This window comes from Hemiscyllium ocellatum, chromosome 7 (assembly GCF_020745735.1).
Source record: "Hemiscyllium ocellatum isolate sHemOce1 chromosome 7, sHemOce1.pat.X.cur, whole genome shotgun sequence".
Classification (NCBI taxonomy): domain Eukaryota; kingdom Metazoa; phylum Chordata; class Chondrichthyes; order Orectolobiformes; family Hemiscylliidae; genus Hemiscyllium; species Hemiscyllium ocellatum.
Genome location: NC_083407.1, coordinates 43,862,658 through 43,886,897, shown reverse-complemented (window position 1 = coordinate 43,886,897; position 24,240 = coordinate 43,862,658). Strand labels below are relative to the sequence as shown.

At 38.8% G+C, this 24,240-nt stretch overlaps 1 protein-coding gene across 2 annotated transcripts in view; it reads right to left on the bottom strand.

Annotated features, from left to right (window-relative positions):
- LOC132817060 (inactive dipeptidyl peptidase 10-like) overlaps window positions 1–24,240 on the bottom strand; it is a 924,305-nt gene that overhangs the window by 41,503 nt on the left and 858,562 nt on the right. For both annotated transcript variants that reach the window (XM_060827148.1, XM_060827149.1), the window contains 2 exons: window positions 6,904–6,973; window positions 194–388 (listed from right to left, as the gene is read on the bottom strand). In XM_060827148.1, coding sequence (XP_060683131.1) covers window positions 194–388; window positions 6,904–6,973 — 265 coding nt within the window. The remainder of the gene's footprint in view (window positions 1–193; window positions 389–6,903; window positions 6,974–24,240) is intronic.

Sequence of the window (24,240 nt, the reverse complement as noted above, 5' to 3'; positions counted from 1 at the left end):
GCAGACAATGCAATGAAATAAGTTGTATCAAATCATATCATCCCTTCACTTTTGTACATTATAAGAAAGTTGACATTCATTCCTTTTGTACACATACATATTTCAAAAGATAAAGTGCTTGTGCTAATTAAGTTTGTAACACTTGATTGAACAGCAAAAACAATCTTAATCCAACAGATGTTTAAATACGCACTGTACTGCTGTAATTTGGTCTTTGACTTCCACTGTTCCCAACCTTCGATGGATATCCTGCAGAATTTTAAGCCCTTGGAAACCACTCCCCCGGCCATCAAAGCGAGCAAGGATGACATTATCAGAGCTGACAAGTACTGAATCCCAGTCAATCCGAAATTTATCAGTAACCACCTGGCTCCCTGGGGCTCCATCACTGCAATTACCAATGCAAGAATGTTGATCATTATTGACAAGCCTTCACTTAGCTTCTTTCATAAGTCATTAACAGGTAAAACCTTGGAAAGGTGCCATAAAGAAACAGTGCATCATTGTTTCCTTATAAGAACTTAGATCATTACACAAAACCCAGTGACAGTAGTTTTGGTAGCCAATAAAGAATATTTATATCTTAATCAAATTGGTTCAGTATGTACTTAGGTGGAATTTCTACTTGCTTCTTGAGATCACTGTTCAGGTCAAAGTACAGCTGTATTTACATTACTGTCAGGTATTTTGATTACTTGCAAATTTAGGATTGTTCCCTAACTATACCGTGAGAACTGGAAATAAGATTTAATCTTGCATTAATGTCAGATCATACAGATCTACAGGCCAAGAGAAAGAGTTCCTTAAAGAGTAGATATAAATACCTCTTTTGTGGACTAGGGAATCTCTCAACTCTACAAGAAGAACGTGGCCCATTGTCATTCTGAGGTCTCTCTAGCACTGCATCCCAGTTACTCCACCAACCTGTCATATTCTTGGCAACCATCATTTTTCCATTTCTGAGCCCAGGTGTACCTTTCTGCTGGCCAAGTTGTCCTCTAAGTCACCTAATACTATTCAGGCCTGAGGCTAGCTCAGGTAAATGCAATTTTTCAGAGGAATGTCAATCAAGTTTGACTCTTGAGATAGATCAGGTGACCTTCTGGAGAGATGGAGCAGCTGGCTAACTAATACCAAAAGCTATTTAGCCTGCGATAAATTTTAACTTTCACCAGTGGGAGAAAAATTCAGCATCATTGATAGATGTCAGCTGGGGTACTCAGTGATGGTACTCATGTCTTCCAGTTAGAGACTGTATTTCCAAATTCTACTCCAGTATTTTGAACAAAATATAGGCACTGTGGTACTAAAGGAGCGTAGCAGTCAGAAGTATTGTGTTTTAGATCCTAAACTATAAGTTTAGGACACGTTCACTGTCTTAGGTGAATGTAAAAGACCAGTTATTATTGTTTTGAAGAAGAGCAGCAGAGTTCTTCCGAGTGCCCTAGATAATATTTATCCCTCAACCAACAATCACTGAAAAACATGGACTGTCAAATCAATATCTCATTATGGTTTTTGTAACCTTGTTTGCAAATTTATTTTCCCACTTCTTTTCATTTTAACAGTAACTGCATTCAAAAATACTTAACTGGTTGAGGTCGTCTTTGGAGCAACCTGAAGTTGTGAAAGATGCAGTTAAATTACAGGTTCTTTTTTTCCAATTGGCATTACATACTCCAGTTTATTTAGTCATAGACTCCTTGGAAACTTCAAGGTGCTTCAAGTCCTTTTTCTTCACTGCATCCAGTTAATGGACTGTTGAAAGTTAGCTGATACATGGTGAGCACTTGCTGTGAATCACAGTTCACTTGTATCTTTGTATTGCTAGTTTTTCCTCTTCACCTTGTATTCTTCTTCATTTTAACACAGCATCAAATCACCACTGCACTTTTACTTTGACAGGAAACCTTTCTATACTATATGTTTGCATAATGATTCAATTATAGTATTTCAATTACATCTGGGCACCAATGGGGAAAAAAAAACTCACCACTTGATGTGAATCTGAAACTACAGAAAGTTACTTGAGTTTATCATCGACTAAAATCAGAAATTAGTTTCAACTTACAAACAATTTTACCTAATATTAAGAAAAAAAACTATATTGAATGTGAAAACAGCTAATTGCATTGGCAAAAACCTGCTATAAAGAATTGAATGGAGCTTGATATAAATGTAATGCTTTCAAAATAAATGATGCATTTTGACGTAGCAGAAACCCAAGTTAGAATCTAAAATCCTGTATGAATCTGAGAGTATTTTACTCTGTGCAATATCAGTGACAGTATAATGTGGTTCTTGCAACGGCAGTATCTTGTATTCATTCTTGGGAAGTGAGTAGTGCAGACAAAGCCAGCATTTATTGGCCATCTCTAATTCCTTTTAAACTGATGAATTTGAGGTTATTTCAGTGGGTAGCCAAGTCTTAACCGTTGCTGTGTATCTGGAGCCACATGTAGGGCCAATTGGTTAAGGATAGAGAGTTACTCCAATGATAGACATTAATGAGGCAGGTCAGTTTTTACAACAATTTAGCAACTTTGCAAATATTACTTAACTAGTATTTCACTGAAGATTTATTAATTAATTGAATTTATTTAGTAAATATATTTAAAGTCCACAGGCTGTTGTGGTAGGATAAGAACTTCAAAGTACTAATCTTTGTTTCTGGATCACTCATGTAGTAACATGACAACTACTTCATCATTCCCCACTAAATGCTATACAAGTTCATCTTTGTGATAATATTTTGATTTATTGACTATTTTAATTAACACAATGCCCTTGGCTTTTGTGATCAGTGATGTGCAAACACTACCTTTGCAATCACCAAAGACCTGCATGAACAAGGCAAGAAATAGTGTATCAGCTTAGCAAAATGGATTGGATTCAGAGTTGCAATGATAATTGCAGAGAAACAACATTCAGCAGTGTTGTTTCACGGAAATGTACAGCAACTTTGTGAGTCTATAGAATATTATACCAGAGAATGCTGTTGAGTTCCCCACATGGTGCAATCCCCAATCAACATTAAACTGATGAAGTCATGATTTGGAGATGCCGGTGTTGGACTGGAGTGTACAAAGCTAAAAATCACACAACACCAGGTTATAGTCCAACAGGTTTAATTGGAAGCACACTAGCATTTGGAGCATCACTCCTTCATCGGGTGATAGTGGAGGGCTCAATCCTAACACACAGAATTTATAACAAACATTAACAGTGTGATGTAACTGAAATTATACATTGAAAAATTGATTGTCTGTTAAGTATTTCATCTGTTTGAATGCCATGATAGTTTCACTTCTTTCATGTGTAAATCACAAAACCTTTTTAAAAAAGTTGCATTCTCAGGTTAGCTGTTAACAATGGTGATAGCTAGACAATATGTTGAAGGTGTTAGCCCCTTGTGTTCTCTGTTTATGCCATGATGTTTAGATTGATTCTAATCTAAAAAGTGAGATAACGGAGTTTTACATTAATTCATGCAGTTTTTGAGCTCAGAGTTCTACATGAATGCATGCAGTTTTTAAGCAAAGTACAAATTCACCCCACAAAATATATGCATGGGTTTTTGTGTGTGTGTGTGTGTGTGTGTCTGTCAATGGTGACCACCATTGCACTACACACACACAGACACTCACACACCCTTACAGACACACACACTCCCACATGCACCCCCTCACAGACTTAAGACACTCTACACTCACTACACACACACATACACTTTCTCACACTTTCAACCCCCAACCCAGATATGTAAAACTCCGTAACCTCACTTTTTAGATTAGAATCAATCTAAACATCATGGCATAGACAGAGAATGCAGGGGGCTAACACCTTCAACATATTGTCTAGCTATCACCATTGTTAACAGCTAACCTGAAAATGCAACTTTTAAAAAAAGGTTTTGTGATTTACACATGAAAGAAGTGAGCTGCAAATGTGTTGCTGGTCAAAGCACAGCAGGTTAGGCAGCATCTCAGGAATAGAGAATTCGACGTTTCGAGCATAAGCCCTTCATCAGGAATAAGAGAGAGAGAGCCAAGCAGGCTGAGATAAAAGGTAGGGAGGAGGGACTAGGGGGAGGGGCGATGGAGGTGGGATAGGTGGAAGGAGGTCAAGGTGAGGGTGAGGGTGTATTCCACACCCCCCACCAACCCAACCTCCACCCCCGGCACCTTCCCCTGCAACCGCAGGAAATGTATCCACACCCCCCACCAACCCAACCTCCACCCCCGGCACCTTCCCCTGCAACCGCAGGAAATGTATCCACACCCCCCACCAACCCAACCTCCACCCCCGGCACCTTCCCCTGCAACCGCAGGAAATGTACCACTCCCTTCGTGACTCCCTTGTCAGATCCACACCCCCCACCAACCCAACCTCCACCCCCGGCACCTTCCCCTGCAACCGCAGGAAATGTAAAACTTGCGCCCACACCTCCACACTCACTTCCCTCCAAGGCCCCAAGGGATCCTTCCATATCCGCCACAAGTTCACCTGTACCTCCACACACATCATCTATTGCATCCGCTGCACCCGATGTGGCCTCCTCTATATTGGTGAGACAGGCCGCTTACTTGCGGAACGCTTCAGAGAACACCTCTGGGCCGCCCGAACCAACCAACCCAATCACCCCGTGGCTCAACACTTTAACTCCCCCTCCCACTCCACCGAGGACATGCAGGTCCTTGGACTCCTCCACCGGCAGAACACAACTACACGACGGCTGGAGGAGGAGCGCCTCATCTTCCGCCTGGGAACCCTCCAACCACAAGGTATGAATTCAGATTTCTCCAGCTTCCTCATTTCCCCTCCCCCCACCTTGTCTCAGTCGGTTCCCTCAACTCAGCACCGCCCTCCTAACCTGCAATCCTCTTCCTGACCTCTCCGCCCCCACTCCACTCCGGCCTATCACCCTCACCTTGACCTCCTTCCACCTATCCCACCTCCATCGCCCCTCCCCCTAGTCCCTCCTCCCTACCTTTTATCTCAGCCTGCTTGGCTCTCTCTCTCTTATTCCTGATGAAGGGCTTATGCTCGAAACGTCGAATTCTCTATTCCTGAGATGCTGCCTAACCTGCTGTGCTTTGACCAGCAACACATTTGCAGCTGTGATCTCCAGCATCTGCAGACCTCATTTTTTACATGAAAGAAGTGAAACAATCATAACATCAAACAGATGAAAGACTTAACAGACAATCAATTTTTCAATATATAATTTCAGTTACATTACACTGTAAATTTTTGCTATAAATTCTGTGTGTTAGGATTGAGCCCTCCGCTACCATCTGATGAAGGAGCAATGCTCCAAAAGCTAGTGTGCTTCCAATTAAACCTGTTGGACTATAACCTGGTGTTGTGTGATTTTTAACTTTAAATCGATGAAAACCTCCATGATAAAACCATCAGTCATGCTGTAATAGCTCTTGAAAGTTAGTACCTTGTAGAAACACTTTTACTGGGTTTTAAATAATTTCCTAATTATTGTTAAATATTCACTGGTGTGTTGTAATAGATTTCATAATCCTAGAATAATAAATTATTCCATTATGTTACAACATTACTACATGTTATCATCTGTTTAAAATGTTTTAAAGGAGCGTCGCTCTGAAAGCTAGTGTGCTTCCAATTAACCTGTTGGACTACAACCTGGTGTTGTGTGATTTTTAAAATATTTGTTTATCCTAGTATAGGCTCCATCTTAATCTATTTCAATATTTATTAAAACCATTTATTTCAATATTTAGAAGTAACATTACAAGTGAAGGAAATGAAATGTATTCAATTTTCTGGTTTGATGTCTCTGAAAATAGTCCACTGTGATTCTCTGTTTATCTGCCTATGGACAACATTATTGCTGGACACCTGGAAATTTCTTTGACTTACTGTCATATTTAGTCATTCATCAAAGCAAAATCCACATTATAGATATCACCATGCAGACATTTTAATGATCATTTTAATTGGCTGTGGCATAGCTTAATGTTGGAGTTCCACACAGCAACAGAAAGTTTCACCTTTACAGAGCATTTTTAAAAAAAATGCTTCTGCAGAATGAGAACATCACTGATCAGGTCAATATTTATTACCCATCCTTATTTGCCTTTGAGAAGGTGGTGATCATTAATCCACTACCCATCTGCTTATTGACATCACTGCTGCTGGATACTTGGTGACATCTTTGACTCAGTGCCAGATCTAAACAGTCACTGAGAAAGGGGAAATGTGCGTCACAAATATCAATCAAAAGATAGTTAATTATTAAATGGCCATTCAATGACTTGACATGGGACTTCTGCCCCTTAGCAACAGAAAGTCTTGCCTTAGAGAACTTTTTCTTTGTGGGCTGCAAGTATCACTGTCATCTGTTACCTGTCTCTAGTTGTCATTGAGAAGGTGGTGATGAGTTGCCTTCTGGAACCACTGGAGTCAACATGGTGAGAATACACCCTCAGTGCTGTTAAGAAGTGAGTCCCAGGATGTTAAACCTTGACAGTGAAGGGATGATATAGTTCCAAGTCAGGATGGTGTGTGGTTTAGAGGGGAACTTGTAGATGATGGTTTTCCCAAGCATCTATTCATCTTCCACGTATTCAAGGGCATAGGTTGGGGAAGGTGCTGATAAAGGAGTCTTGGTGAGTTGTCAATCAAAAGCTCTCCAGTAGGGAGACGCACAGGACTGGATTTCTTAAGGGGGCTTTTCTGCTGTGAGTTCAATCTCCATGGTCATTTGATGAGGCTCTTTAATTAGGTATTAATTGGCCACTTAATTTGAAGGCAACCTCCACTCCTCTTCTCTGTCCCCCCCCCCCCCCTCCGATCGTGGTAAAATTGCACTGGAGATAATTCATTTGCCAGCTGCAATTTTGAATGATAAATAACAGAATTACTTACACAACCAGCAGAACAGGATATTGATTGTTTTCATCAAAGCCCTCAGGATACAGCAACTGCAGAGTGAGCTCTGAGAACAAAAGATATAAGCTATGTTCAGAGTTATTGTTGAACTAAATTACACACAGAAAGAAAAACACATTTCTGTTTTACTAACATTCATTGAATCTGAAAGTTTTTTTTCATTATGTACATAGCTTGTCAATTGTTAAAAATGCAGTCAATTTGATAGTGGCAATTCAATATCAAGGAACCATATAATCATCACAATTTTCTTCCATGATTTTCCGCTGTTGTGATGAATTTAAATTAATTGTGAGCTATCTATTGCTGAGGTCACATTAATCAGATTTCTGTTATTAAGAAAACAGAAAAAATGTTTCCTATTTAGTTCAGGGAAGAAAAATCCTTTTGTGTTTTCTGTTATCTATAGTTCACTTACTTGGCTGATTTGGCAAATAGCAAAATTAACTCCTTTATTTAATAAAGGAGAGAGACCGAAAGCAGGAAATTACAGGCAAACTATCCTCACATTTGTCAAAGGATAAATGCTGGAATTATTAAGGAGTTTATAGTAGGCATTTTGATTATCTTCATGCAATCAGGTAGAGTCAACATGATTTTGTAAAAAGGAAATCATATTTGTTTAATTTCTTAGTTTACTTTAGAAAGTAAAAAGAAACATAGATAAAGAGACATACTGTACTTAGATTTTTGGAAGTCATTTGACAAGGTGGCACATTAAGAGAACAAAATATTAACAAGGACATGGACTGATTGGCTCACAGGAAGCAGAGTTCAGGCATGCATTAGTTGTTTTCACATTGACAGAATGTGATGAATGGCATCAGAGCTTGGTGTTAGGATCTCTAATGTCTGTAGATTATATACAAATAAACTTCCATGGTTGTTTAACCTGCTGATAAAACAAAGGTAGGAAAGAAAGTTGTGAAGAGGACATAAAGAATCTGCAAAGATAAGTTAAGTGAATGGGCAAAAATTTGGGAGATGGAAAATAATATTAGAAAATGTCAACTTGTCAAATTTGGCAGGAAATATAGAAATGCAGTATTTAAATGTTAAAAATCACACAACACCAGGTGATAGTCCAACAGGTTTACAGGTTTAATTGGAAGCACTAGCTTTCAGAGCACTGCTTCTTCATCAGGTGGTTCTGGAGTACATAATTATAAGACAGAATTTATAGCAAAAGTTTACAGTGTGATGTAACGGAAATTATACATTTAAAAATACCTTGACTGTTTGTTAAGTCTCTCATCTGTTAGAATGACCATGAGTTTCATTTCTTTCATATGTAAATCGGGTTCGTGATCCGTAATCGTTTTGGGATCTTTCCAAAGCATTTAAATGGAAAGAGATTATAGATCTACAGAAGGATCTGAGTGTTTTGGTACATAGATCACAAAGGGTCTTATGTAGGTGCAACAAATGATCAGCAAAGTATATGAAATTTTGTTGTTTATTTCAAAGGGAAGAGGATATAGAAATAGGTATGTTTTGCTACAGTTGTGTATGTGGTATTTTCTCCAATGAAGTGAAATTGAACAAACTGGTGCTGCATTCTGTGCAGTTTTCAAGAGTAAGAAGTGATTTCATTGAACCTACGAATTACTTCAAGATAGACAGGATAAATGCAAGTAAAATAGTTTCCTTGGATAGGGAGTCTAGAGACGGGGCACAATATATAAAGAGGGAGAGGAGGACCTATTTTCACTCGGAAGGTTGTGACTCCTTGTAAATCTCTGGCCAGAGGGCTGGGAGAAGCTCAGCCTTTGCGAATATTTAGAGTAGGAGTTGATAATTTTTGATTATTCATGGCTTAAAGCCACTGTGGAAAGTATTCATAAAGATCATTGAAGTGTTTGATCAGTCATAATTGAAATAAATGGTGGAGTAGACTGAATGGGCTGAATTGCCTACTTTTGTTCCTAGATGACAACTGCTGGGGCCTTGAAGTAATTATTGCTTTTACACTATGTGGTACTGGGGAAGGTTTTCTGCTAGAGGATTTTTTATCTCTCTGATATCCTTCACAAAGGATGTCACTCTTTGTAGACCTTGATATTGGTCTGGAAGTCCCTTTACTTTCTGAATTTCTCTCATTGAGAAACTTCGAGGTGATAACTCAGGTAGTTACTCCATGACATCATCTGCTGAATTTTAATCTGGTCAGAGTCAATTCTGGAAGCAGGCTGTATGGTTGAAGCAAATACTTTCTTCCATGCCGTATCATGAATTTCTTGACCAGGCAATATCCGTCGAATTGGAAATGCATCTGTTTTGCATTATGCTCAATATTTAGAGCAGGCAATTTCTTCTTGTTCACCATGTTTTGTATGTGTCGGCAATGATCTGACTCCCTTGGATTGTTGTATAAACTGGATGACTTTAGTTGCTATTGTTGTTGTTTGACCGGTGAGGGAAAACTTCTCAGGCTCTCAGTTGTCCTTCTGGAAGATTGATGCTCATTCAGTACAATCTCTGTCACTGGTATTGCCTGTTCTGTTATTTGGAGATGATCAGTAAAATATTCCTAAATGGCTTAAAATAGATTGTGCTGCTTAGTCTTGTTCTTAATATCCCCATTCTCTCTGATAGGTTTTCCTGGGTTTTAATTTCTGCTCTGTCTTCAGTGAAGACAGAAGCATTTTCAGGCTGGACAATCTTTAGATTTCACAATGATATGGGAGATCATTAATATCTTTTTTGAGATCTCTGGCCAACCACAGCTGACTAAGTCATGGCTGTACGCCTTGCATTGGCCAAGTGTTTCTTGTGCATTCTTTCCAATTTGGTTTGCTGAAGAGAAAATGGAGTATGTTTTTTGCCATGTGTTAGTAAATGGTCCATGATTGTGAAGTGCTCTCCATGCTTGGAGTATGTGTTCTCAGTCGAATCGTGGGACTTGTGGTCTTTCAATGCAATGATGGTGAATGGTAGCACATTGTTGGTCAGACTTTTTTCTTGTCAAATTTGATGGAGCCTGTTTTAGCCATTGTTACTTCTTGGGCATTTAAAATGTTTCTTCAATGACAATCACATCACTCTTTCTGGGTTCCACTATGAGTTTAAGAAATCTAATGTATCTTGACTGGTTGATCAGCAACAGTTTGCTTCTGGATCAGTTTACTCAGGGAGTAATTCAAACTCAGTGTAATTTTCTAAGGAAGTTGAAGTAGCATTTCCATGCATGCAGGCTCAAAAGTGAAATTGCCTGATTGCAAGCAATGTAAATATTTTCAACTCTCTCAATGTTACATTGTGACTTGTAGCATTCCTATTTTCCAGATATTCCAACTATACGACATAGTCTACTTCTGTTTCTTCAAACATGGTATCTGAAATGTTAGGATGGTGCTGTGGGCATGGGTATCAAACTTAAATTCAATCGGAATTTGTATAAACAAGTTCAGCGAATCCTGGATCATTTGGTTTCACCAACTTTCTCTATCAAGCTTTGAACTTTCTTGTCTAAAAGAGATATGACTATCAGATGTAGAAGCAGAAGTAGGCCATTGGCCTATCAAATCCTCTTCACTATTCAAATGAGATCATGCTTGATCTGATGATCCTCAACTTTACTTTTCTGATTTTTCCCCATAATGCTTGATTCCCTTATTGTTTAAAAGTTTTAATCTTTAGCAACCAGCCTTCTGTGGTAAAGGTTCACTACTCTCTGGATCCTCCTCATCTTTGTCTTAAATGTGTGACAACCTTTTCTGAGATTGTGCCCTCTGGTCCAAGATTCTGCCTCAAGGAGAGACAACTTCTCTGCATCATATCCTGTCAAGCACCCTATGAATTGTCTATATTTCAATAGGCTCTCCTCCCATCCTCCAAAACTCCAATTAGTGCCAGCCCAAACTACGGTACCACTGTAAAAATCAAAACAACTGCGGATGCTGGAAATCAGAAACAAAAAACAGAAATTGCTGGAAACATTCAGCAGGTCTGACAGCATCTATGGAGAGAAATCAGAGTTAATGTTTTGGGTCCAAATGGTTAATTCTGATTCCCCTCTACAGATACTATACCATTTTAATATGTTTACATGTGTAAAATCCTCTTTTCTGAAACACAGTAACTGAGATATTTGCACTTAATGTTTCATTTTGGCTATGTTAAGAAATGTCAACTCCATAAAGTCTAATACTTTGTTTTGTGTAGCCCTTTTATTTGAGCTTAAGTATGCTAAGAAATATAATATCATTTTTCTATTTCTGTATTTATTGATAAACTATTACTATATTAAAGCTTTATCATTTCAATATTGCCTTAAATCTGTTTTCCTTTAAGTTTGCATTCACTAAAGCTGCTTTAAACTGAGTTCTGTAGAGGTTGTTAGACTCTGTAGTATATTTGCAAACCTTTATAAGTCATATGAATTCTTCAATAAAACTTTAAAATGTATTATTGCATGTTCCATACTAAGTTATTGTTTTCAAACATTTTAAAACGAATTATTTTAATACCATATTTACTTACTGCTTAATAGGCTTCCCCACCTTATTTTTGGAGTTTTCCCGCCTTTCGTAATGATTAAAATGGAGACTAGTGTTTTCCTACAACATGCAGCCAAGATAGGGTTTTGCGGTTTCTTGCTGGGTAAATGAAGTTTTCCTGCCTTGCACAGTCTTAAGCTACCCAAGCACATTTTCTGCATAAATTTTCAAGTAAAGTTCTCTGACTCTGAAAATTTATAAATATTTCCATTAAAATTGAAAATTAATTAATTCCCAGACCTTTATAATTCTTTGATTTTTACTGCTATTTTTCTTCCGCAAGGGAGTTTCTTCAAATGTGCTTTTTAGTTTAAATTCTGAAGCTTTCCTGTTCAGTAGCCTTGGCTGTCCCTTGCAGAGCCTATGTTGACAAGGCTTGTTGTGAGAAATGAGAACTGTCTTGCATGCTCCCTTGCTTTTTCTTTCCAGTATTTGTACAATTTCCCCAAAAATTATCTCCTTTGGAGATCTCTAATTCTTCCTCCTGAAGCCTTAATTTCTTTGTTTAGAGCCTCCTTTGCCAAGAACTCTGAATTTTCCAAGAACGAATGAAAAGCTTTTTTTCTCTCTTTACTTAGCCCACACTCTTGCCTGAGTACTTTTAAACAGCTTTTGAATGAAGTTTTGCCTTTAAAGTGTTAAGCATGTTTTTCTACTGTTTTTATAGTTGCTCTTGTTTATATTTCCTGAATGTTTATTGTATTATAGCAATAATTACAACTTCACTTCATCAGGCATAATTACTCAAACTGTTGGAAGCTGGTACAGATACATCTGAAAGCTGGAGTGGAACTTTGTGTCTCCACCAGAGATTCAGTGTGACATCAGTAGAATGGATGTAGCTGATGTTACGTGCACATTGACACTTTGAGACCCATTATCCTTATACAATAGTGTAGTGTGTTGGTCAGACCATGTCTGAAGTACTGTGTACAATTTTGAGCTCTTTAATTAAGAAAATGATGTTAACGCATTAGAAGCGATTCAGAGGTCATTCATTCGATTGTTATTTGGGGTGAATAAATTTTCTTATAAGGAAAAGTCCTACAGGTGTGGACCATATTCAGTGGATTTTGGAAGAATGACAGATGATCTTTTTTAAAACATGTAAGATCCTGAGGGAATTTGATAGGATGGATGTTGAGAGGATGTATCACCTTGTGGGAAAGACTGGAGTAAGGAGCCTCCCATTTCAGAGAGACCCTTTTTTCAGAAAGGTTCATTCTCTTCTTCAGGCAGAAAAGGCAGCATATTGAATAGTTTTAATGCAGGCATAGATGGATAATTGATAAACAGGAGAGTCAATTGCTTTTGGGGAAAGGAAGGAGTATAGAGTTGAAGCATAATCAGATTATCCATGATCTTATTGAATGGTGAATCTAGGAGGGGCTGAATGGTCTCATCCCGTTCCTAATACCTAGTTTGTGTGTTTATATGTTGTCAGCAAATGATTGTGGTTTAGTTCTTCGGCTTATATTTTGAACAGAGTTGAGAATGAGTTGCTGGAAAAGCACAACAGGTCAGGCAGCATCCAAGGAGCAGAAGAATCAATGTTTTGGTCATAAGCCCTTCATCAGGAAGAGCTTTCTCCTAATATTTTGAATATACTAGGAATGTACATAATAGGGTTTCCAAACTTTTTTGGCTTAATATCAAATATTATTTGTTATTTACAGATATTATTATTGTTGCCATTTGTCATTTTGTAAGCCTTCCCACCCCGAGTAGTGAAATTATAGGATATGTTGTACAGAGAAACACTATCCTGCTTTTGGTTTGTTGGTCGTCACTGAACTCCACATTCAATATTGCTTTTTAAATAAAATGCAGTTACACTGAGAAGTCTCTCCCATAAATTATTTTATGGATGCATTGAAACATAAATACAACTGAATTTGCAATTGCATGTCAAAAAAATGGTGCAGTAAGAACAACAGATGTCTATGGCAATTATAGATTACTGCCTATCAAAGAATTTGATGGGGTGAGATGTTTGTTTACTCATCCAGCTTTTACTATCTGTTTGTAAATTACAATTGGCTAATTGTCAAAGTATGGAATTAGTACAGACATGAAACTATATAATTCATCTGCTAGATTCCCTTGTTTTGGAGGAAATGGCAATTTTCAGATGAAGGGTTATTTAATTTTGTATATTTGTGGACTATACAAACTTAAATTATAGTGAGTCATGATATTTCCCAGAAAACTGAATGTATTATTCATGATTTTGAATTAAAATATAAAATCATGATAAAGCTAAATTCCTGGTAAGAAAGTAATAAATAGAAAGCTTTTGCTAGAGTCTCCTTTTTGCAACTGACTCAAAAGACTATACCACTACAAATGGATTTTTGATTTTGGCACAAATAGTGCACTTAAGGAAACCTCTCTGTATGACTGGAAATGTATATTAGTGGTCATTGGATGTAATATTGGAAACATGCATTTTCAATTAATTTTAGACAATTCAATTCTGACTAATTCCTGTCAGATATCATTGTATGTTTAAACATATGTCCATCTAAACAGGTGAACACAGTTAAGAGATCAAAGTATACATTATAGTTTTCCAGTGCAACTCATAACTTGGAATAATATTTAAAAGCTAATGAAAATGGGCATCTTTGGTAATTTGAATTTGTATATAACAATATTATCTCCGTAGAATTGCATGATACACTTCAACTTATGGATGTGAAACAAGTGCTGGGACTGAACCTGCCTCTGGAGAAACTGTCACTGTTGAAGTTTTTGTGGAGGCACCCACTAAATTGACCTGGAAACAAATTAGGAATGGGCTAGCAACCTTGGAGAATAACCTCGGAGACCTTCTAGCTTGAGAGGAGCAACAGTAAATGGTAAGTAACTGAATAGGTGCTTCAACATCAAAGGCAAGAGGGGGTGGTAGAAAGGAAAGAATTTTTTCGGAGAGTGGTTTTTGATTGCACACACATCCAAGCAGGTGGAGAGGAGCCTGCCAGTGCCTGCTCACCTTCAGACAGTTGCACTATTCGCTGTCGAATCAGGAAATTAAGAAACTAAGTAGAAAATCATTATCAGCATCCTCTCTGTTCCTTCAACAAAATTCTTAATGAGTCAATGTTAATTGAAAATTAATGGGGAAGGCAATCCTGCAAGGATCCAATTTGAGCCTTTGTTATTATTTTTCCCAGATGCTTGAAAAATTACAAAAATCTGCAGGAGCAAAGATATGATTTTCCTATGCCATGTGAAAGGACAGAGAGTGTAAATCTGACAAGTTTCACTTCTGTGTTGAAAGGTAAAAGGAAGAGTCTTTCATGGGAGAAGGTGGAGTCAACTGTGATGAAAACAGATTTGACATAAACTGATGTGACTACAGTGTGACTGTAACAATTTTATACTAAGAAATTTTATGAACATATTCACATATTAGCATTGTCCCCAAGGTAATGGTGAATTCTACATTTCAAATAGTGCATTGTGGAAACAGATTGACCAAGAATGTTCGAACAAATCCCTATAGTGGTGGGGGAATGTAGCTTGTGATTTAATGTTGTGTGGCCTGTTGTGCAGGGTACTAAGATCCTGGAGCAATCTTATAATGATGTCATAGAGCTGCTTCTACAGAGCAGAAATAGCTCAGTGGGGACAGAATTCAATTAGAATCAAGGATGATGGAGATGTGGATGTCAAACATTTAAAAAATGCAACAATAAGATCAGAACCTGGTCGTTCAGATTACGGAATATTGTATATTATGTTCATAGAATCCCCATATCATAGAATCCCTGCAGTGTGGGAGCAGGCCATTCAGCCTACAACACCCCTCCAAAGATCATCCTATCCAGACTCATCCCATCCCTGTAATCCTGCATTTACCATGGGTAATCCACCTAACTAAGTAAAAAATGAGGTCTGCAGATGCTGGAGATCACAGCTGCAAATGTGTTGCTGGTCAAAGCACAGCAGGCCAGGCAGCATCTATTCCTGAGAATCCACCTAACTAGCATACCCCTGGATAATATGGGCAATTTAACATGGCCGAACCACCTAATCTGCACAACATTGGAGTGTGGAAGGAAATTGGAGAACCCAGAGGAAATCCACCCAGGCACGGGGAAAATGTGCAAACTTCACACAGCCATCCGAGGCTGGAATCAAATCCAGGTACCTGGTGCTGTGAGGCAGCAGTCCTAACCATTGAGCCACAATTAACATGCAATAAATATAATTGTATGAAAGTCTACATTTTAAGAGAGTTCTTGACTTTGCCTTCTCCTAGATCAGTCTTGAAGCTAAACACAGGCTTTACTTGAAAACTATATGATGAAAAATAGTGATGGTATCCAGCACCTATAAAATCAGGGTTGTTGTGAATAACTGGAAACAGACACAAAATCATCTGGAGAAGAAATAATCTCAGAAAAATGACTTTTCCAAAAGAAGCCCATCAGTAAAACCTTAAGTCCAATGAGCAGACAGGAAGGTCATAGAGCTTCTACATAAAGGAAGAATCTCTGAACAGAAGACTTCTGCAGAGAATCCACCAAAGCAACTGTCAATTGATGAAAGCTTTTTCTTTACAGCAAACAAAACTGTAAGGGAAATAAAAATGAATTCAATAAAAGCCACCAGTAGCCAATGGGATAAATCCAAATCAAGCAATCCAGAAAATAGGTTGAATACCAGACAACCAGAGTAGACTCAAAGCTTTCAATGAAAGTCTTTAAAAAAGACCTTGGGAAACAGACCTTGTGAACTCAACAGCCATTTAGCAGCTTGAGCACTTGATGAAAAACGTGTCAAAAAAGCAAGTTAAGAAATTTCTTCAATAACAAGCTTAAGGTACAATGATCAATTGAAAAAAAATCGGAGGAAGAATTTTAAATTCAATGTTTCAGTGCTATTTCAGTAAAATTAATTAAATCTTAATTATTTTAATGCTTTGCCTGAGAAACACAAGCCTAATTTAGTAATTTCAAAGTTTTACTGTGGTTATCTATTTAAAATTGCAACAAAGAGTGTGATTCTAATCTGTCAAATTCAACATGGAAATCTCAACTACAGAAAAACCTTAGCATGAACGACATGACAGCAGCATCTTTGATGCAGCCACAAATAACAACAGAATCTTATTGATTGATGCCATTTTGAGAAAACTTTTCCCACAGACCATTGAAAATAGTTCAACCAGCTAGGAAAAAGATTCATTCATTCACTCATCATTTATTTCTGTGCAGATGGCATTTTGGTGAAGCAAACCAAACCTTACACAGAAAACAGCATTTAAAACAGCAGAAACTCAAACTGTTTGCAGTTTTAGTATTGCAATAACAATTTTTACGACTATAAACAACAAAGAATACCACACAATAACAATTTGATTGCAACATAAGATTACCCAAATCCTAAGAATCACCTTTAAAACCAAGAAAATGATCATGATTTGGAGATGCCGGTGTTGGACTGGGGTGTACAAAGTTAAAAATCACACAACACCAGGTTATAGTCCAACAGGTTTAATTGGGAGCAACGCTCCTTCATCAGGTGATAGTGAAGGGCTCGATCGTAACACAGAATTTATAGCAAAAATTTACAGTCAATTTTTCAATGTATAATTTCAGTTACATCACACTGTAAATTTTTGCTATAAATTCTGTGTGTTAGGATTGAGCCGTCCAATACCACCTGATGAAGGAGCGTCACTCCGAAAGCTAGTGTGCTTCCAATTAAACCTGTTGGACTATAACCTGGTGTTGTGTGATTTTTAAGAAATTGATCAACCCTCTCAAGTGTCTATCAACAGTGCTCACTGGTATCAATCTTTCCATCTGAGAAATTTCAGATATAAGATCCATTTGTTGGCAAGTGTGGAAAGTACAGTTCTTAACATTTCAAAAAGCTTCAGCACTGAACACTAAATCAAAAGCAGAACAAGTTAGCACACCTCACTACTACATGGAAAGAATGTCAGATTGTGGTACATTGACAAGATCAATGAGAAACAAATCACATTTGAAAGCCTCAAATCAATATTTCACTTCAAGAACAAATTAGACACTGACAAAATCACACTTCAGTTGCTGATACCAACTTCCAAGAGAGTTTGTCAATAGTTTCATTAATTATTTGTATGTACTCCTGAAGCATGCAACTAGGGAAACATACCAAATGGAGCTCATTTGCGACAGAATTCTCACTGGTCTCTTTGATAAATCAATCACTCAATTTCATAAATGAAATGGGGATTGAATTTTAGGAAGAGTCCAAATACAGTGGATACAGAGTTTAGAAAAGTGACCATGTAACAATATACAACAAAAGTTCATACTGCAACGTGAGAAGATGGACCTCTTAGAAATATATACTATGTGATAACTTGTAGTCCTAAACACACTAATGCTACTGTATTTTGTCAAAGGTGTATTTCCAAGACTCCATATTAGCAAAGTCAAAACTTTCCAGCCTTACTGCAACTATGTGCTTATTGTAGGAAAACAGCTCAATTTTTAAGATGTGCTGCAGTCTCAAGAGCATTACCAGCATTGAACCAAATCATTTCCAAGTCGATTGGTAGGTCATGCTTTGGAACAAAACCCCGAGGAACAGGTCAATACAGCAATGGGACAAATTTCTTTAAACAGGGAACAATTACAAATGGATGAACCACACCACTCTTCTCAGAGAAGTAATACCATCACCTGATCCAAATGTTTCAGAGGAAGGATAAGAAGAGATTTTAATTTGCCCATACATTCCTGCAGTTCATTCAACCTAAGACCCTTCAGCAAGTAACATCCATTCAGGACATCAGGCCACCAGATTGATTAAATCACTGATTAGACAACACCAGCTTTACAGTTCACCAATTTTATCTCAAGTGTTTCTACACTTGATTTGACTCTCTGTATCCACCTATTGCCAGTAATGATGAATCAATTCAGAGACTGAGGGAGGGTGAGAGAGGAAAAAGGCAAAAAATGTGTATAAATACTGTAAAAAGGGTATCTAAGTTACTCAAGTAAGAATGTGTAAAAGATCAATGTTTATGACAGGGTTGGGGGAGGGGAAACAAAACCTGGGAAGGGGTATTTGTAAAGTCTCTCAGACCCTGACACGACCTCACAATGATGTCATGGGGCTAAACAGCTCAGTGCAGGCAGAATTCAGTTAGAATCAAGGGAGAAGCAGATGTAGGTGACCAGTCTTTTTTTAAAAAAAAGTAACAATAAGATACCAGAACCTGATTTTTCAAATTATGTTACACAGTATATAATGTTAAGATGCAATAAATAAAATTCTATAAAAGTCTACACTTTGAGAGTTCTTGACTTTGCCTTCTCCTAGATTAGCCTTGAAGCTAAACTCAGATATGCATCAAAAGCCAAATGACAAAAGATGGGGCATTCTTGAATGACAAAAGTGCCAAGTGTAGTGCCAGCAATTTGTTTTGGGACGAAAAGTGTTCATTTCATTTAAGAAACAGGGTCATTTAGGATGCTGTTCTGGTCCCTTCTTGAAAGAACAGAGGGTACAAAGTAGTGAAGCTTTTTTTCAATGTTATATGTGACCATATCCATCTTGCAAACATGATTAAGCACTATACCTTTTCGTTGCAGACAATCTGGTCTGTTAGCTGTCATGATTATTTGCTATTTCTGTCAAACTATAACATTCTACATAAGTTAACTATTTATTATTTGGTGAGATTTGGGTGTTATTGATTCTGCCTGCATTTATTGCCCATTCCTAGTTGTTCTTGTGGAGGTGATAAAGCTGCATTCCTGAACTATTTCAGTCCATTTTGTGTAGGGAAGATCTACAATGCTACCAAGGAGGGAGTTCGGTGGTTTTGACCCAACTACAGTACTATAGTGAAGGAATGGTGATATATTTCAAGTCTGGTTGGTCAGTGGCTTGGAACGGAACCTGAAAGTGGTGGTGTTCCCGTGTATCTGCTGCCCTTGTCTTTCTAAATAGAAGTCATCATGGGTTTGGAGGGTGTTAACTTAGGATCTTTGGTGAATTTCTGCAGTGCATCTTATCTTTTGCACCGGTGCATTGGGCTCTTCTGCCATTGAGAATGGGGATATTTGTGGAGCCACTGTTTAATTGTTGTCCACCATTCACAACTGGATGTTGTAGGACTGTACATTTTAGATCTGACCTGTTGGTTGTGGGCTCACTTAACTCTGCCTATCACTTGCTACTTATGCTTTTTGAAATGCAAGTCATCCTGTTTGGTAGCTTCACCAGGTTGATTCTTCATTTTTAGGTATGCTTGGGTACAGCTCCTGGTATGCCCTCTTGCACTCATTATTGAACTAGATTTGATCTCCTGGCTTGATGTTCATGGTTGTTTGGGAGATATGGCAAACCATGAGGTTGCAATTGTGCTGGAGTACAATATATCTTTTAATACAGAAATTCAGATCATGTTCTGGGGAGCTGGTTTGGCCAAAATGTGACTCCAGACCCATAGCAATATGGTGACTCTCAAGTTTCTTCTGAAATTGCCTCTCAAGCATTTCATTGAATCAATCAACCTCCTGCTGATTACCACGTACTGTCATCCCTCTGCTGACAAATCAGTACTCCACCATGTTAAACAACACTTGAAGGAAGTGCTGAGGATGGCAAAGGTGAAAAGTGTAATTTGGGTGGCGGATTTTATTGTCCAAAGGTCAGAATGGCTCAGCAGCAACACTACTAATAGACTTGGTTGGGTCCTAAAGGGTATAGGTGCCAAACTGGGTTTGCACCAAGTGGTGAGGGCACCAACAGGAGGAAAAAGACATACTTGAACCTATCCTTACCAATTTGCCAGTTGCAGATGCATTTGTTTATGATAGATCAGTGAGAGTGATCGCTGCACAGTCCTTGTGGAGACAAAGTCCCATCTTCATGTTGAGAATAACCTCCATCTTGTTGTGTGACACTATCCCCATGCTAAATGGGACAGACTTCATACAGACCTAGCAACATAGCTTTTTTTTACAAAACTCACTTGTGGGATGTGGACTTCACTGGCTGGCCAGTGTTTATTGCCCATTCTTGGTTGCCCTTGAGAAAGTGCTGGTGAGCTGCCTTTTTGAACTGTTGCAGTCCATTTGTTGTGGGTTGACCCACAATGCCTTGACATTCAGTGATGTTACCAATACAGTATTCTTCACTATCAACTGGATTTACCATTGACCAGAAACTGAACTAGATGAGCCATATAAATACTGTAACAAGATTTAGTGAAGGAATTCCAGGATTTTGACCCAGTGACAGTGAAGGAATGGTGATATATTTCCAAGTCAGGACGGTGAGTGGATTGGAAAGGAACTTGAAGGTGGTGGTGTTCCCATTTATCTGCTGTCCTTCACCTTCGAGGTGGAAGTGGTCGTGGTTTTGGAAGATGCTGTCTGAGGATCTTTGGTGAATGTTTGGAGTGTCAAGAGATGTACAGCATGAAAACAGACCCTTTGGTCCAACCCGTCTGTGCCAATCTAGTCCCACCTACCAGCATCCAGTCCATATCCCTCCAAACCCTTCCTATTCATATACCCATCCAAATGCCTCTTAAATGTTGCAATTTTACCAGCCTCCACCACTACCTCTGGCAGCTCGTTCCATACACGTTCCAGCCCGCAGCCTCCAACACTCCAGGGAAAACATCCCCAACCTGTACAGCCTCTCCCTATAGCTCAAATCCTCCAACCCTGGCAACATTCTTGTAAATCTTTTCTGAACCCTTTCAAGTTTCACAACATCTTTCCGATAGGTAGGAGACCAGAATTGCATACAATATTCCAACAGTGGTCATGTAGAGCTGCAGCATGACCTCCCAACTCCTGTACTCAATACTCTGACCAATAAAAGAAAGCATACCAAACACCTTCTTCACTATCCTATCTAACTGTGACTCTACTTTCAAGAAGCTATGAACCTGCATTCCAAGGTCTCTTTGTTCAGCAACACTCCATAGGGCCTTACCATTAAGTGTAAAAGTCCTGCGAAGATTTGCTTTCCCAAAATGCAGCACCTCGCATTTATCTGAATTAAAGTCCATCTGCCACTTCTGCTGCTATTGAGAGTTGGTGGAAGAGGGAGTGGATGCTTGTGGATGTAGTGCCAATTAAGCAGGCTACTTTTTCCTGAATGGTGTCACTCTTCTTTTGTGTTGATGGGACTACACTCATCCGGGCAAGTAGGGAGTATTTCATCACATTCTTGACATACATCCTGTAGATGGAGGACAAGCTTTGGGGAGTCAGGAGGTGAGTTACTCGCCACAGTACTCCTAGCCTCTGATTTGTTCTTGTAGTTACAGTATTTATCTGGCTCATCTCGTTCAGTTTCTGGTCAGTTGTAAATTCAGTTGATAGTAAAGAATGCTGCATTGGTAACATCACTGAATGTCAAGGGATGATGGTTAGATTCTCTGTTGTTGAAAGTGATCATTGCTTGGTATTTGTGTGGTCAGGATTTACTTGCCACTTGTTAGCCTAAGCCTTGATGTTGTCTCAATCCTGTTGTATTTGGACTTGAATTGCTTCAGCATCTGAGGAGTCATGCTGAACATTCTGCAATTATCAGCAAACATCCCCACTTTTGACTTGATGATGGTGGGTAGGTCATTGATGAAGCAGCTGAAGATGGTTGGGTCTAGGATACTACCCTGAGGAACCCCACAGAGATGACTGACCTCAAATAACCACAACCATCTTCGTTTGAGTCAAGTATGACTCTAACCTGCAGTAGATTTTCATCATGATTTCCATTGACTCCAGTTTATGCTGGGGGTTCTTGATGCCACATTCAAAAGTGGCCCTGATGTCAAGGGCAATCACTCTCTCCTTATCTCTGAAATCTTTCTCTTTTGCCTATGATTGAAGTGGCTCTTGTGAATCTCAAACGAGGCCTGAGCAGATTATTGCTGAGCAAATGTTGCTTGACAGCTCTGTTGATTACTTGTTCCACACTGTACTGATAGAGGGTGGCATTCAAAAAGGAGCTGGAAGAGTTCAGCTCTAACATGTGCCCTTTCGAAGGAATTGTAGGAGCAATTAGTTCAGAGAACCCTATATGTCTAGGACAATTCTGGACTGCATGAGGAAGAGGAGTAGCAAGTTCAAAGGCAGCAATTCAGCTGCTGCCCCAGAGGAATACAGAAAGTGCAGGACCGAACTTAAGAAAGCAATCAGAAGAGCAAAAAAGACATAAATAAAGACTTGTGAACAGGATTAGGGAGAATCCTAAAATATTTTATAAATACATTGAAGGGAAGTGATCAACCAGGGAAAGAGTAGGGCCCATTAGGGACCAAGGGACAACCTGTGTGTAAAGTGGCAGGATATTGGTAGAGTATTGCATAAATACTTCTCTTTGGTTTTGGTCTTCATTCTGGAAAAGGAGAACATAGATTTGGAATTCAGGAAAACAAACCGTGAAGATCTTTGACATAGGAAATGGGGGAGTATTGGAGGTTTTGTTGGAGTTAAAAACTGACAAATCCCTTCGCCTAGATGAATTGCATCTCAGGCTGCTGTGGGAAGTGCGGCAGAAAATTTCAGAGGCTCTGACAGAAATGTTTAATTCCTCTCTGGCCACGGGGAAGTGCTAGAGGATTGGAGGATGGCTAATGTCATTCCGGTTTTTAAGAAGGGTGGCAGAGATGAACATGGAAATTACAGACTGGTGAGTCCCACATCTGTGATAGGGAAACCACTGGAGAACATTCTGAAGCAACAAATTAATTCTTACTTGGAAAGGCATGTGTTAATTACAGATAGTCAGCATAGCTTTGTCAGAGGGAGGTCATGCTTAACTTTATTAGAATCTTTTATGGATTTTAGCAAAGCTTTTGACAACGTCCCACATGGGAGACTGATGAAGTAGGTTTAAGGAATTTAGGGAAACTTGATGAGATGGATCAGAAACTGGCTTAGTAATGGGGCGCAAAGAGTAGTGATAGAAGGCTGTTTGAGTGGCTGGAGGCTGGTGTCCAGTGGATCAGTATTGGGACCCTTATTGTTTGTTAATTAATAGAGATGAAAATGCAGAGGAATGTCAAGCAAGTTTTCAGATGACACCAAGATTGGTAGAGTGGTTAATTGCAAAGAATAATCCCTAGCAAAAACTGTAGGTTGGAGGAAGATACAGATGGGTTGGTCAGATAGGCAGATCAGTGACAGATGGTAGTTAACCCTGACAAGTGCAAGCTGATGCATTTTGGAAGAAGAAACAGCATGAGGGAATATTTAATGAATGGAACTGGGTAGTTTAGGAACAGAGGGGTCTTGGGATAATTATTCATCAATCTGTGAAGTTGACAGAGCATTTGAATAGGATAGTTGTGGCATAGGGTCAAGCGAAATGAGGTAGTGTTAGAGTTGTACAGAGTGTTGGTCAGGCCACAGCTGGAGTTACGTGTACAGTTCTGGTCACCTCACTACAAGAAGAATGCAATAGCATGAGAGGGGGTACAGAGGATGTTCACCAGGGTATTTCCTGTGATGGAGAAATTGAGCTATAAGGAGAGACTAAATAGGCTTTGATTATTTTCTTAAGAGTAGAAAGGGTGGAAGGGGAGAGACATGATTGAGGTGTATAAGATTGAGGGGTAAGGACAAGGTGAATAGAGAATAATTGTTCCCCTTCGTTGAAGGGTTAATGAGGCAGAGGCTGAGGTATAGTTTTAGGCTAAAGGGCAGGAGATTCAGAGATTTGTGAAAAGTATTTTCATTCTGCATATGATGGGAATCTGGAATGCACTGCCTGGGAAGGTAATAGAGGCCAGAAGCCTTACAATCTTTAAAAAATATTTAGATGTGCACCAGAA